This window comes from Meleagris gallopavo, chromosome 22 (genome assembly GCF_905368555.1).
Source record: "Meleagris gallopavo chromosome 22, MGAL_WU_HG_1.1, whole genome shotgun sequence".
Classification (NCBI taxonomy): Eukaryota; Metazoa; Chordata; class Aves; order Galliformes; family Phasianidae; genus Meleagris; species Meleagris gallopavo.
The window spans coordinates 10,554,624-10,568,692 of NC_139425.1; the positions used below are offsets into that span (position 1 = coordinate 10,554,624).

Here is a 14,069-nt window from a genome sequence, read left to right on the forward strand (position 1 = left end):
ATTGTTCTAATTAATTCTGGGTGCCTCTCAGCCCCGTGTGAACGGATGGCTGCAGCCACACCGGGTGGCAGCAGAGCGGGATCTCGTTGGTGCCGTCACATAATTCAGGAGATGAAATCCCCCCAGCAGCCACGAGTCAAACCCCATAATGGCTGCAGGGTGCTCTGCTGGCATGCAGCAATAACACCTGCAGTGCTCCAAGAGGTGCTCCGTGCTGAGATGTTTCCCTGTGCCATTCCTCGTGTAACCATGAGGTCAGCACTGCAGGTCTGCTGTCCCACCTCCCAGGCCCAGCCTGGCCCACACGTTGTGGGTTTTCCATGCTGTTTTGTAAGTCAGAGAAGAGCAGCGTTTCCCATGGAGAAAGAGAATCATCTCTCAAACCTGGTTACAATCTCTTCCCAATAGAACAAACAATGGCTTTCCTGTTGTTTTTCTTTTTCCAAAAGAAAAAAAAAAATCATCATAATATGGCATTTTGCAAACCCTGAGGTTAACTGATAACAGATCGGAGAGCTTCCAGCTCCTCGGCAGAGGGAAAAGCATTTTCTCGTGATGCTGCCCACCCCTACCCCGCTCTGTGGTCATGGTGGGATGCATCCTCCCCAAAAGTGTTTTTGTAACATTCTGCACAAATTTTTCTTAGCTCCACTGATCCTTCAGTGCCTGATTTATGGCTCCGGGTCTGACCAATTAAGCTATAACCTTTCCAGAAAGGCAAGTGCAGGAGTTAATCAATGTCTCTTTCCCACCCAGGAAATGGCAAAGCCATTTGTCAGGAGCTGTGGGGGGTCCCCAGGAGCTGTGCTCCCCAGCGGGGCCACAGCCCACCTGCACTGCTGCATGGTATGCTTCCTTCTAAACCAAACGGATGAATGAATGATGGGTGCAGAAGGAAGAAAACAGAGCTGAGCAATGGGTTCAGGCAGGCACTGAGCCCCAGAGCTGGGCTCTGTGCTCCTGTTATGACAGCCCCTGGGCAATACAGGGCACAGGACGGGGACCTGGTGCAGAGCATGCTGCTCATGTCCAGACTTGTGCTCACTGCACACAGCCAAGGACTGGGGCTTTGGTTTCTGCAGGTAAGCACAGAGTCCTGGTGCCTGGGGAGCTGAGCTTCAGCGCTGCTCTTTGTGGTGCCTTTGGCTGAGAGCAGAGATCCCCGAGCTGCATTTCTGCCTCCTGCTCCTGCCCTAAACTGGGACAAATGCAAAGGCAAAGAAATTCCTGACAGCGGGGGCAAAGATGGCACCAAGTATGGAACACCAATGCCCAGCACAGCCCCAACCTGACCCCTGCTGACCCGGGGGGTCCTGAGCCCTCCCCCAAAGGAGGCACACAGCTGTGACGGAGCTGCCCTGGGCACAGGGCTGCGGGGCACTGAGCTGACACAGGTTCACCACCAGAGATGTGAGCGCATCATTCATCCCGGTGCCTGGAAAATGTGTCTCAGAGGTGCAGTACTGCGAATCAAAGCCCTGAGCAGGGAGTGGAGGCCATCCTGATCCATCCAGAAAACGGCTGTCAGAAACCACAGAGGTGTGGGATTTCTGAGGAAACACGAAGGCATGGTGTGGAGAGCAGAGCTGGGGTTCTTCCAGAGAGCTGCTTGGAAATGACACCTGGCAGCTGAAATGGGCTCACTGTGGGGTGAAGCCATTCAGCTCACAAAGAGAGCACCGAACCCTGCTCTACACTGCAGGCACCCAATGCCACACGGTCCATGGGCACATCCCAGGGCTGTCAAAGCCCTGCGCTGGGCCTGGCATGGAGCTCAGAGCTGGATAAAGGGGGGCAGGGAGGGTTGGCTTCTCCTCGTCTTAAATAGAAAACACCAGGTTGGGCTGTAGAACAAAGGCCGTGAAATCACACATTCCTCCCGGAGCCTCCCTCCAGCCATGTGGCCGAGCACTTCTCCCCCAGGGTTTCCAGAGAAGGCGCTGATCGGCAGCCCAGCTCTCCCCCAGGGGCTTCTCTTGGCAGTCCTCTGGATGGATTTGCACAGCTCAGCTTTTGCCTCTCCACTGCTGTCCTACACCAGAGTGGGGTGACACCGGGATGATACACGGATGACACCGGGGTGACATCAGGGTGCCACCAGAGCACACTGCACCCCTCAGACCTGCCCATCCCAGACCCCCAGCACGACTCCCAGAACCCTGTGGCGTCAGGGGGAGCTCAGGACACCCCCACCCACTTCTGCCCCCACCCCAGCCGGGTGAGCATCCCGGGGCGGAGGAGCCCAGCACAGGCAGAGCACTCAGAGGCAGCTGATGGCGTAGCTCAGGGCTCAGGGAAGACACTGTCCCTTTCAGGGTTTGTTTGCTCGACTAACTCAGGATGTGCCTTGCGTGGGGCTGGGTGTAGCTCACTGCACACCCAGCATAGCAAACAGCCGGGACACGGGCACAGCCCCTTTGAAGCTGCTCCAGCAGCGGGCGGGAGCGGGGCAGGCACAGCCCTCCATGGAACACCTTGAGCACATGGGCTATTTTGGGCATCCAGCAGAGCAAACTCCCTCTTAATGCATCCTTGTCTTACTAAGGAGAGTAAAAATAACACCATCAGCACGGCCACCTCCCGCCTGCTGTATTTCCACTGCAGGCAGACAGAAACCCCCCTGTGTGCAGGGGTAAATGGAGAGGGCACCGACTGCGAGTGGAGGGTTTCCTCCTGCGGGGATGCAGGGTCAGAGCCAGCTCCCACTGCCCCACCGGGAGCTGAGACACAGCTATAGCCAGGTACCACCACTACTCTGTGCTTGGCCAAAGGCTGTGCAGGAACCATCTTTGTGCCATCAGCTCCGTGCCATCAGTCCCAGCATCGCACCCACCAGGCATGCAGACTCCTGCTGGGCAGCTGATCGTGAGTTAGGGCAGAGCTGAGTGAGAAAAATCTGTTTCAGATCACTCCAAGAATTCGGTGCCATCACATGGCTGTTTGTCATGCACCAACCAGAGTAAATCAAACACTTCCGAATGCTGCACCCCGGGCTGGAGAGTTTATCCAGAGTTCACATGCGGTGAGAAGGAAGTGAGGGCTTGTGTGGACGGAGATGGGCTTGCACCCTCAGGGTGAGCCCGGGTGCATTGGCACTGCATTAGCACGAAACTGCTGGTGGCAGAGGCTCCAGCACACTGGAAGTGGGGCTGGGAGTGGGGTCAGCTCAGGACAGGCAAAACCCTGCTGCCAGGAAGGACCCCAGTGCCTGCATCCCTGCAGTGGGGAGAGGGCATCCAGTGCCTGGGAGCTGGCAGCCTCTACAGCCTCCACAGCCCTTGCTGCCCCATGGGAATATTCAGCCCTGCACTGCCTGTGGGGCCAGCACTGAGGGGACCAGTAGGAGAGGGGGAATTCCTTCCCATTGCTGCCACAGCCCCAGTGTGCATACACAGATGATGGAGAGATGCGGGAAGGCTTCAATTAAAGCCATCTGCCCGTTACCCCTTGGAGAGGGGGGCTGCAGAACCAGCTGTGTGATGCAGAGCACACCGGGCTCTCAGTATTTCCGATGGGCTCGGGGTCTCCACAGTGTTGATAGGTTGGTGTTGGCAGTGTCAGTGGGATTGGGGTCCAGAAGTTCTGATGGGGTTGAGGGACCAGTGGTGGGGCCGTGGCAGCCTTGGGGCACACGGGGAAGGCAGGGAGCGGGCCGGGCGCTGTGGGGCTGCTGGTGCACCCTCGGAGCCCTCCAGCAGATCTTCCCTCAGGCATCGTCCGGGGCCGTGTTTACGGGAAGGGGGCGGCTGCGGTGGCTCCGAGGCGGCCGGGAATGGCCGCGTATGGAGATAAGGGATGGGGGAGGAAAACTTTATAAGGAGAAAACATTCCCGAGCTCCTGGCACCGCGGTGGGGGCCGTGCAGCCCCTTCCCCCTCCCGCCTCGCCCCTTTTCCCGGAAAGCGCTGGGGCTGCGAGAAGAGACGGCTCCGGGGAGGGGCGGCAGGTGCGGGGCCGACGGGGCTGAACCCCCCCCCCCCCGCCCCCGCCAGAGTCCCGTGGGTTGGGATTATTATTATTTTTTTTCGGTTGTTTAAAATAGGTGGGACCAAACCCACTCGGTTTCCTGGAAACTTCGTTTTCATTCCCCCCCGGCCCCGGCCCCGGGGGAGGGCGCTGCGCCCGCGCTATAAAGGCAGCGGGAGGCGGCGGCACCGGGACCGGGACCGGACGGGACCATGGCCGAAGGTAAGAGCCCGCCGCCACCGCGGGGCTCCGGCCCCGACCCGGTTCCGTCCCCGCGACCCGCGATCGGGAGCGCGAAAGGCGGCAGCGGTTCCGTCCCCGGCCGCGGCGTGCGGGACGGAGCGACGCTGTGCCACGCACGGGGCTCCGCGGGGCGCTGCGGGACCGGGGTCGTGTGCCCGCACCTCGGCCCGGTCGGAGGAGGCGGTCCTGCTGCAGAGCCGCTGTGCCGGACGGGAGTCCTCCTCTGAAGGGGTTTTGGGAGCCCCGTGCGGGGCGCGGACAGCCCGCACCTGTCCCGGAGCTCCCGGGGACCGCGCTGCGCTGCGGGCTGTCACACCGCCTTCTGAACGGTCGGGGGAGAACCGCTGCCATTGTGCAGGGCTCCGCTTTGTGCTTTGTGCTAAAACCCGCGGGGATGAGCCGGGGTGGCCGGGAAGAGGAGCAGCTGCGGCTCTGCACACTTGTTTGCTGTGTCCCGAATGCAGTTTGCAGTTTCTCCTTCGGCACAGTGTCAGTGAGGTTCTTGCTCACACAGCGTGCGTGCCATGGCAGCACGGAGCGGTGCTCCTGCTCACAGAGGGGGAGGTGACAAGGACGAAGCCCTCCCTGCGCTCTGTCCCCACTGCAGGGCCCCGCATGGGCCTTCAGCTCCGCACCCGCACGCTGTGCTGCAGCAGACTGCGCCCAAGTGATCCGGCGTGGGGTTCTGTTCTGCTCTGGAAACACAGCACTTTAGGTCAGCTCTTTCCATCCAGCGCTGCCCAGGGACGGCTCTGAGATCACCGCTGCAGGAAGGCACAGCTGGGGAGAGCTGAGCGAGGCCGGCCCCAGCCACCCCATGGCCCGGCTGCTGCTGAGCTTGCTGTGTGCTCTCCAGCGTTAAATGCTCTCATTTACTTTGGCAGCTCCTCTCTGTCTGCCTGCACAGCACTCAGGGGTCAGCGGCCCTGAATGATGCTGAGCAACGTCGTGTTGCTGTGGCGCAGCGCTGGGGCTGCAGCTCTGCTCCCAGCACACAGCCCTGCGTCCAGCAGTGTCACTGCCCTGTGTGCAGCCTGGGAACCAATTGCTGCCTCTGTCACTGCGTTTCTGCTCCGTCTATCAGCAGTCACAATGCAGGAAAGTTGCCCGCTGCTGAGGCACAGAAACATCTCTGGCATTCCCAGCACTTAGCCAAGTTCCATATCAGAGGGCTTTGGAGGAGGGCGTAGACAGCAAACTGGCACCAAGCGTCCCAGAAAGAGAGAATGAGCACTGGGCTTTGCTCTGCAGCTGGATACGGCAACATGCAGAGCACGGGCTCTGCAGGGGGGATGCTTGGGACCCAGGGCTGTGCTGGGCACAGCGCCTGCACAGGGCTGCCTGGTGCAGAGGGGACTGCTGAAGCCCCACAAGGACTCAGGCTGGGATTAAGGAGAAATCCCAAACGCAGGGCAATGCTTAGGGCACATCCACACCCCGGGACTGAGATCTCCCTGTGAGCACGGGGAGATGCTGCCGGGCAGAGCCTCACGCAGTGCCTTTCACAGAGCTGGTGCTGGAGACGTGCGACCTGCAGTGCGAGCGCAATGGCCGCGAGCACCGGACGGCGGAGATGGGCAGCCAGCAGCTGGTGGTGCGGCGCGGGCAGCCCTTCACCATCACCCTGAACTTCACGGGCCGGGGCTACGAGGAGGGGGTGGACAAACTTGCCTTCAACGTGGAGACGGGTGAGTGCCACAGCTCCCATCCAAGGGCTGAGCTCAGGGTGCCCCCAGCATCCGTGCACTCCCAGGGTGCAACTGAAGCGGGCCTTCGGCCAGAGGCTGTCTGCAGAGCTGCTTGGCTGTGCCATGCGAGCCTGCATGGACAGCAGGGTGCAGGGGTAGGGACGGGCACCACTGCCAGCTGAGTGTCCACACCCCGCATAGGGGTTAGGCTGAGTGCAGCTAGAGGCAAACAAAGAGGAAACTCTGTCTAGGGCAAGAGTTATTTTAGGGATGCTGTATCCTGCTGAGTCAATCAGGCCAGAACCCATAGTGAAACTGCACCACAGCTCATGCAGGGCAAGGTTTCCTGGGAAGCTGAGCCCTTCCTTGGGGTGATGCTGCAGTCATTCCCTGCATACCATGCGCTTGCTGTGAGCTGCATGTTATGGGAGCCCTGGGTGCAGCAGGTCAGAGGCTGCAGGCTGGCTTCCAGCCACTGCGCTTGCACAAAATGGGCCAAGGATCTGTGGCTCCAGCCAAGGCACAGCCCTGCTGGCACAGCCTGGACCAGCACCCTTGCCAGAGGCTGTACCCCATGGGGCTGGAGGGGAGAGGGAAGCTGCCAGATCTTATCCCCTGGGGACAACGAAACCACCACCAGGCCGTGTGCCACCTCCTGCAGGACAGAGGGGATCTGCTCAGTGCAAAAATAGCGCCTGTATTTTTAGGGCTGATGGACTTACAGAGCCCTGCCCAGGCCCCCGGGATGCTGTGGCAGGACAGCAGGTTCTGCAGCAGGAGGAGGCGGAGGCAGAGCCCAAAGCTGCCAGAAAGACACGGATAGCTCAGCCCAGCCTCCCCGAAAGGGCAGAGAGGAGAATCTGTGTCACTCTCATGAGTTCATGAGTATTCTTGGTGGCTCACTTCTGTGCCGCCCTGGCTGCGGCTGCTCCGGAACCCAATGGCCACCAGCCAACCCCATCAGCACCGGCAACCAGGGCTGGGCTGGGGCTGGTATCCGTGCTCCCAGGAGCAGTTTTGGAGGCGGCCACGTGCAAGTGACTCGGGCTCAGCTGCGGGGCCCCACGGCTCAGGGGGAAGGCAGGGATCACTCTGTTCTCGGCTCGAGCGCTGCAGCCGCTGAGCTCATGGCTCACCGTGGGCTGTGTGCATGCAGCAGAGCTCCTGCTGAGAGCAGCTCCGTGCTGAGGGCTCCAGGCTCTGTGCCAAGGGCTGTGCACTCGCACTGTGACCCAGCTGCTTGCTGGGGGGGGTAGCCTAGCAAAGCCTCACCCTGGGCTGTGTGCAAGCCCCTCAGAAACAAGACCTGATGTGGAGGGCTCCATGCTCCATGCCCCCTTCCCAAAGCCTCTAAGCCCTGGTGGCATTTGCATGGTTTTTCTGCCTGGCCCCACTCCTGGGTCCCAGTGGGTGGCTTCTGTCCCCCCCCCCACAGGCATGGGGACACCCCTGCACTGCACAGCCCTGCACAGGATCCCTGGCACTGGGGAAAGCTGATGTCCCCTTGCTTGCAGGGCCCTGCCCCATCGAGACGTCGGGCACCAGGTCACACTTCACCTTGACTGACTGCCCCGAGGAGGGGACCTGGAATGCAGTGTTGCAGCAGCAGGACGGGGCTGTGCTCTGTGTCTCTCTCTGCTCCCCCTGCAATGCCCGTGTGGGCCGCTACCGCCTGACGCTGGAGGCCTCCACCGAGTACCAGGGCTCCAGCTTCCACCTCGGGGACTTCGTTCTGCTCTTCAATGCCTGGCACCCAGGTGAGGCTCTCACCTTCCCGACACCAGAGAGGTCCCAGGGCTCTTTCCCCTCTCTACAGATCCCTGCAGCAGGACCCAAGCCCCCTGCTCTGCTCAGGACACAGCTCCTCGTATCTGCACCCAGTACCTGATGTCCCCTAGCAGCAGCTCGTGGTGGGAGAAAGGCCCCTGGGAGCTCCCAGATATGCAACAATGCAGGAGGCAGCATGCAGACCTGCTGGAAGTTAATTACAGCTGGCAATTGGCAGTCATTTGTTCACATCCTTCCCCTGCCCCAGGAGCAGCCCTGCGCTCCCCCATGCTGACCTTGGCTGAGGGACCAATTTCCTGAATCCCGATGCTTTGTGCTGGCTCTGGAGATAAGGGCTGCAAGGAAGCTTTGCTCACCCAGAGCTGTGCTGAGTGCTGATGCCTTGGACGTATGGGTTTTGTTCCTGAAAGCCTTTCCAGTAAGAGGTGTTGTTTCCAGCAATGACCCCTGCGCAGGTCCTGATGTCTGTGAGCACTCCCAGTTCCCACCATTTGCTTCTCAGCCACGGAGGTTCCCACCCCTGGGGAAAAATCCACTGTGTGAAACAAAGGGGAGGAAAGTGAAAGAGAAGTCAGGAAAGAACAAAAAAGGGAAACAGAGGCCCACTGATGATTTCCCATCAGCTCGGGTCAAACTGGGTGGAAATTCTTGAGCAACCTTTTGGACAGGAGCAACCCCAGCCCCTGGTGCCCTGACCCAGTGCCCCATCCCTTGCTCTCCCCGCAGAGGATGCAGTGTACCTGCAGGAAGAGGACGAGCGCCGCGAATACGTGCTGTCCCAGCAGGGGCTCATCTACATGGGCTCCCGGGACTACATGACCTCCACACCCTGGAACTTTGGGCAGGTGAGTACAGCACAGCCCTGGGACACCCAGCACCACAGAGCAAACAAATGAAAACCTCATTGCTGAGCTGCCTTCAGAACCTGGGAGCACACGGGGAGCTCAGGGCTGCACGCTTCTAATCGGTGCCACAGGAGAGGTGGTGCTTGATAGCAGCTCCCCAGGGCTGCACCGGCCGTGCTGATAACGCAGCATTGTGAGCTGTGCTGCAGCACCCAGCGCTGTGTGGGAGCCCCGGGGGCTGGAGAGGTGCAGCCATGTCCCCCAGCTCCCAGCAGGGCTGTGTGCAGGGCAGCTCAGGGCCGTGACTGTCAGAAGACCCTAAGCCCAGACCCACCTGCAGGTGGAGAAATAGGTAGTTTTCCCTTCGAGATTTCCTTTCTCTCCACTCCTGAAAGCAGGATGAAGCTCCTTATCATGGCAGCACAAATGGGACAAAGTGGTGCTGCCACTGCGCTCTCTCTAACCGCAGACTGCATGCCTCACCCCTGTTTTCTCCCCTCTCTCTCTCTCACACCAGTTTGAAGATGAGATCTTGGCCATCTGCCTCGAGATGCTGGACATCAACCCCAAATTCCTGCAGGATCAGAACCTGGACTGCTCTCATCGCAATGACCCTGTTTATATTGGCAGGGTGGTGAGCGCCATGGTGAGTGCTGCAGGGCTCTGCAGACCAACCCTCTGCAGTACCTGTAATGCACAAGCACTCAGCATGCTCCTCCAACACAGCCACGTGCGTCCCAGTGCAGCTCTTGCATCCCTCCATGCTGCCTCGTGATGATGGCAACAAGACTAAGCTGGATGAAGGCATCCATCCAGCCTGCTCCTGGGCAGTGCGCTCTGTCCCTTTGTACCCAGGGGCCACACAGTGCCATCTCCTCGTGTCACCCTGCAGGTCAACTGCAACGACGAAGACCACGGGGTGCTGCTGGGGCGCTGGGACAACCACTATGAGGATGGGATGAGCCCAATGGCGTGGATCGGCAGCGTGGACATCCTCAAGAGGTGGAGGAGGTTGGGCTGCCAGCCTGTCAAGTACGGCCAGTGCTGGGTCTTCGCTGCCGTGGCGTGCACAGGTGAGCACAGCCCCAGACCCCGTGTTCCCCCTCCCACCTACCTGCCACCCCACACACACTGCAGGGAGGGCCGCACTCAGTTCACCTCAGCCACTGAGAAATTAAGTTCTCTGTTATTCCAGTTTGTCAGGAAACTGAGGGAAAAAATGATAAAGAACCTTTCTGGCTTTGCAATTAGCTCTCTGCTGTGCCAAGGACAGCCCTGGCCAGGAGGGAGGGGCTGAATTTGTGGCTCAGGAGAAGAAAAGCAGTGGTAAGGTCAAGTTTGCAGTGAAGTAATGAATCCGCTGAGATGAAGATAATTTCAGTGCCACCATCATAGTCAGTTTGGGGCAAAAGAGAAGGAAAATCCAAGGCCGTCCTCTGCTAAGTGCACAGACGTGGGCACGCTGCAGCACTGCCTTTCTCCCTGGGCCGCGAGCGCGTGCGTGGTTATATATTTCATGTCTGTGAGACTCTGTAGAGAGGAGAGAAATAGCAGAGAGCTAAAGCAGATTTTCTGCAAATCACAAGAGCTGACAGCCCTCCTCTGGAACATTACAACTGCTGCTCCCCGGGGTGTCTGCATGCAGCGAGAGGCGGCACTGAGATCCAATGGAGGCTGCTGCACGCTGCCTCCACGCTCCCCCCAAAGCACTCCCAGTCTCTCTCGTGTCTGTTCCCCACCATCCTACCAAACCCAGCGGTGTCCCAGCACGTTGCCACCCCTCGTGGCACCGTGGGACCAGCGGGATGCCCTCAGTGTCCGCCCCAATGCTGCCCTGCTTCCCGCAGTCATGCGCTGCCTGGGTGTCCCCTGCCGCGTGGTCACCAACTACAACTCTGCCCACGACACCAACGGCAACCTGGTGATCGACCGCTACCTGAGCGAGGAGGGCGTGGAGGAGCGGCGCTCCAGGGACATGATCTGGTGAGTGCTGTGAGCGCTGGGATCACGGCATCCCCAGCACGGTTGGACGGGGCAGGAGCTGCTCAGCACCATGCTTCCCTTGCAGGAACTTCCACTGCTGGGTGGAGTGCTGGATGACCCGGCCCGACTTGGCACCTGGATACGACGGGTGGCAAGCGCTGGACCCCACGCCCCAGGAGAAGAGTGAAGGTGCGGCACGGCCGGGTCCCCCCATACCTTGCCCTCAGATGGGGCGTCCTCGTGGCTCCCACGATGGCCGGGTCCTGGGCAACAGCAGCGGCCCTGCTCCCTGCAGGGGTTTACTGCTGCGGGCCGGCCCCCGTCAAGGCCATCAAGGAGGGCGACCTGCAGGTGCAGTACGACATCCCCTTCGTCTTCGCGGAGGTCAATGCCGACGTGGTGTACTGGATCGTTCAGAGCGACGGCGAGCAGAAGAAGAGCACCCACTCCTCAATGGTGGGGAAGAACATCAGCACCAAGAGCGTCGGCAGGGACAGCCGCGAGGACATCACCCACACCTACAAGTATCCCGAGGGTACGGCAGCCGTGGAGGGAGCGCAGGGTTGGCATTGAGGAGGGGGAACGTCACTCAGCTGACCGGAGCTCTTCTGCACCGCAGGGTCCGAGAAGGAGCGAGAGGTGTTCAGCAAGGCGGAGCACGAGAAGAGCTCGCTGGGTGAGCAGGACGAGGGGCTGCACATGCGGATCAAGCTGTCGGAGGGTGCCAACAACGGCTCCGACTTCGACGTCTTCGCTGTCATCAGCAACGACACAGACAGGGAGCGTGAGTGCAGGCTGAGGCTGTGCGCCCGCACTGCCAGCTACAACGGCGAGGTGGGCCCGCAGTGCGGCTCCAAGGACCTGCTGAACCTCACCCTGCAGCCCCGCATGGGTAAGGCGACAGGGGGCACGGGGCGTGGGGGCCGTGCTGCAGCACTAGCAGCCAGGAGCTGTCCCAGCGCCAGGTCCCAGCTCGTGCTGGCAGCTTCCCAAAGAGGAAATTCTTCCTGCAGCCACCGACCGCACACACTGTGCACACAATGGCTTGAGCAGCAATAATATCCGTGCAAATCTTGGCCTGGACCTGGGCCAGGGTACTGTGGGATGGGCAGAGACCGCTGCAAGGCACGCACCCAGCTATGAGAAGTGCTTCTTGTCCTCATCCACGCTGCTCTAGCACCCGTGGGTCCCTGGCTCAGTGCACTCCAGGCTGGCAGAATGCAGCACTTCTGTTCAATCCTGTGGCACAAATGCAGCCCTGCTTTAACCCAGAACAACATCCCATGGCAGCCCTGAGCTGCCTCTACTCTGACAGCCCCCACAGGCTGCAGCACTGACCCACCCCACAGCAAGCAGTACCTCCTCGGGGCTCTGTCCACATTGATTTACAGCTGTGGCTTTTAAATCTTTGCTTAAAGGATAAAGAACGTTGCTCAGGCAGGAGGCTGGTGATGCACTTATAGCAGGGCGGAAGTTCCTGCTCTCACACACCCTGTGTGGAGGCAGCAGGCGGATGAGCAGATCCCAAAGGGCTGCATGGGATTTTCCCAGTGACTCTGGCCCCACAGCCCTCAGCTGGTGGGAAAAGCAGCACTGAATTCAGGCTGTGCCCAGCAGTGCTGACGTGCTCAGCATCCCCTCTGCAGAGGACACAACCTCTCTCATCCTCACATTATTTGAGTCAGAGCTGTCCTGGCCCGAGCCCAATGCACTGCTGAACCCTGGTTTGCTGTTATTACAAATTAGCATTGCTGCCTGGTAATTAAACACCGCTCTAATTTATATCATTTTTCTACATAACCTTCAGGGTTTGGAAATGCCATACAGATGATACACTGGAACAAGCTAACTTTTCATGCAAGCCAAGCTTTCTGTCCTACAGGAGTCCATAACAAATGCAATCAGCAGCTGCACACTGGGATGCAGCAACCAATGTTTGCACCTCACGAAGCCCAGGGAGGGGGATGCTGCCTTTGTTCCGCAGGCACCTGCATGCTTGCAGACCCTCCTGCAGCTCCTCTGACCCAACGCTGTGTGCTGGCTCAGGAGCAGCACTGACCCTGCTCTGCTTTGCCTGCAGCACAGAGCGTGCCCTTGCGCATCCTCTATGAGCAGTATGGGCCCAACCTGACCCAGGACAACATGATCAAAGTGGTGGCTCTGCTGACTGAGTACGAGAGTGGCGACAGCGTGGTGGCCATCAGGGATGTCTACATCCAGAACCCGGAGATCAAGATCAGGGTGAGCGAGGCTGCAATCCATGGGAGCTCAGTCCTGGCACGGTGCTGCGGTCCAACCATCCCTTCTGCTCACAGATTTTAGGGGAGCCGATGCAGGAGCGGAAGCTGGTGGCAGAGATCACACTGGTGAACCCACTGGCAGAGCCGCTGAACAACTGCACGTTCGTGGTGGAAGGCGCCGGCCTCACTGAGGGGCAGAGGATCGAGGAGCTGTAAGAGCCACAGCCGGGTGGTGGGGAGGGAGCTGGGGGGTCCTGGGGCCCACGGCAGCTCCACTGGGACAGGGTGGGAGTGGGGCTGAGCTAGCCCCAGGGCTCAGCAGCGCCATAGGGGTCCTGGGGGCGTCAGGGCACAGGGGAACGGGGACCTGGGGGGACCACACTTGACCCCTCCATCCCCCCAGTGAGGACCCTGTGGAGCCGCAGGCAGAGGCCAAGTTCCGGATGGAGTTCGTGCCGCGCCAGGCGGGGCTGCGCAAGCTGATGGTGGACTTTGAGAGCGACAAGCTGACGGGAGTGAAGGGCTACCGCAACGTCATCATCGCGCCCCTGCCCAAGTGAGGGCCCCCCCAGCCCCCACACCCTGCTCCAGCCCTGGGCAATGCTGCAGAGAAACAACTGCAAACCTTAGCCTGACGCACACCGAGGGCACGGGACCCCGCACCTCCAAGTGCCCACCGCCACCACAGCCCCCCTCCATCACTGCCGCTCTCAGGGGCTGGGGGACAGCGATAACCGTGGTACTGACAAGTGCCGGGGCTGAGCCACGCCTTCTCCTCCTCTCCCTCCCCGTGGAGGTGGACACAGCCCCAGCTCAGGGCCCTCCTGCAGCAGCCCAGCAGCAGCCTCACTCATTTCCGCAGCCCTAAACACGCCCCTGGGACGCAGAGCACATTTCCTAACGCAAACAATAGAAAGACAATCTTCTCCCGCACCGATCGCGCAGCAGCAGCATTCATGCCTGCCAGTTAAAATGCTCTGAATGCAATTTGGTAGAGAAAAGATTGTATACTGTGAGCACGAAGCTGTTTATATGCTATATACACATATAGCATAAATCTATTTATAGCTCTATAAATACATACTGCCTAGAACCCTGCTGCATAGGTAAAGCAGGTTATTTGCTTTAATAACTGTTCCTGTCACTGCAGAGATGGTGCAGTGAGGAATGGGACGTTGCCTTGATGGGAATTAACTATGCAAGCACTGAATAAAACCTCTATTTTTCACTTTTAAAGCCATGCCTGGCTCTTGAGCATCCTTTCTGCCAGAGGGGCCCAGCAGGGCCTCCCCTCTCCTCCCTGCCCCCTCTCCTCCT

The 14,069-nt window shown here is 59.8% G+C and overlaps 1 protein-coding gene across 1 annotated transcript; it reads left to right on the forward strand.

The window, feature by feature from the left end:
* The first annotated feature begins 4,028 nt into the window (after nucleotides 1-4,028).
* On the forward strand, nucleotides 4,029-13,988 carry TGM2 (transglutaminase 2). The gene is made up of 13 exons (XM_085241279.1): nucleotides 4,029-4,187; nucleotides 5,717-5,896; nucleotides 7,411-7,653; nucleotides 8,411-8,529; nucleotides 9,047-9,175; nucleotides 9,422-9,602; nucleotides 10,377-10,512; nucleotides 10,598-10,701; nucleotides 10,808-11,047; nucleotides 11,132-11,404; nucleotides 12,593-12,753; nucleotides 12,828-12,964; nucleotides 13,156-13,988. Exons 1-13 carry the CDS (start codon nucleotides 4,178-4,180, stop codon nucleotides 13,310-13,312), a joined length of 2,070 nt encoding a protein of 689 aa, XP_085097405.1. The 5' UTR covers nucleotides 4,029-4,177; the 3' UTR covers nucleotides 13,313-13,988.
* Nucleotides 13,989-14,069: the final 81 nt, after the last annotated feature.

What these genes read in the sequence shown, in the direction of transcription:
- TGM2 (XM_085241279.1), top strand. An exon ending in CTTCAATGCCTGGCACCCAG is followed by an intron (nt 7,654 to 8,410) that starts GTGAGGCTCTCA and finishes CTCTCCCCGCAG; the next exon opens with AGGATGCAGTGTACCTGCAG. An exon ending in GCAGGGTGGTGAGCGCCATG is followed by an intron (nt 9,176 to 9,421) that starts GTGAGTGCTGCA and finishes GTCACCCTGCAG; the next exon opens with GTCAACTGCAACGACGAAGA.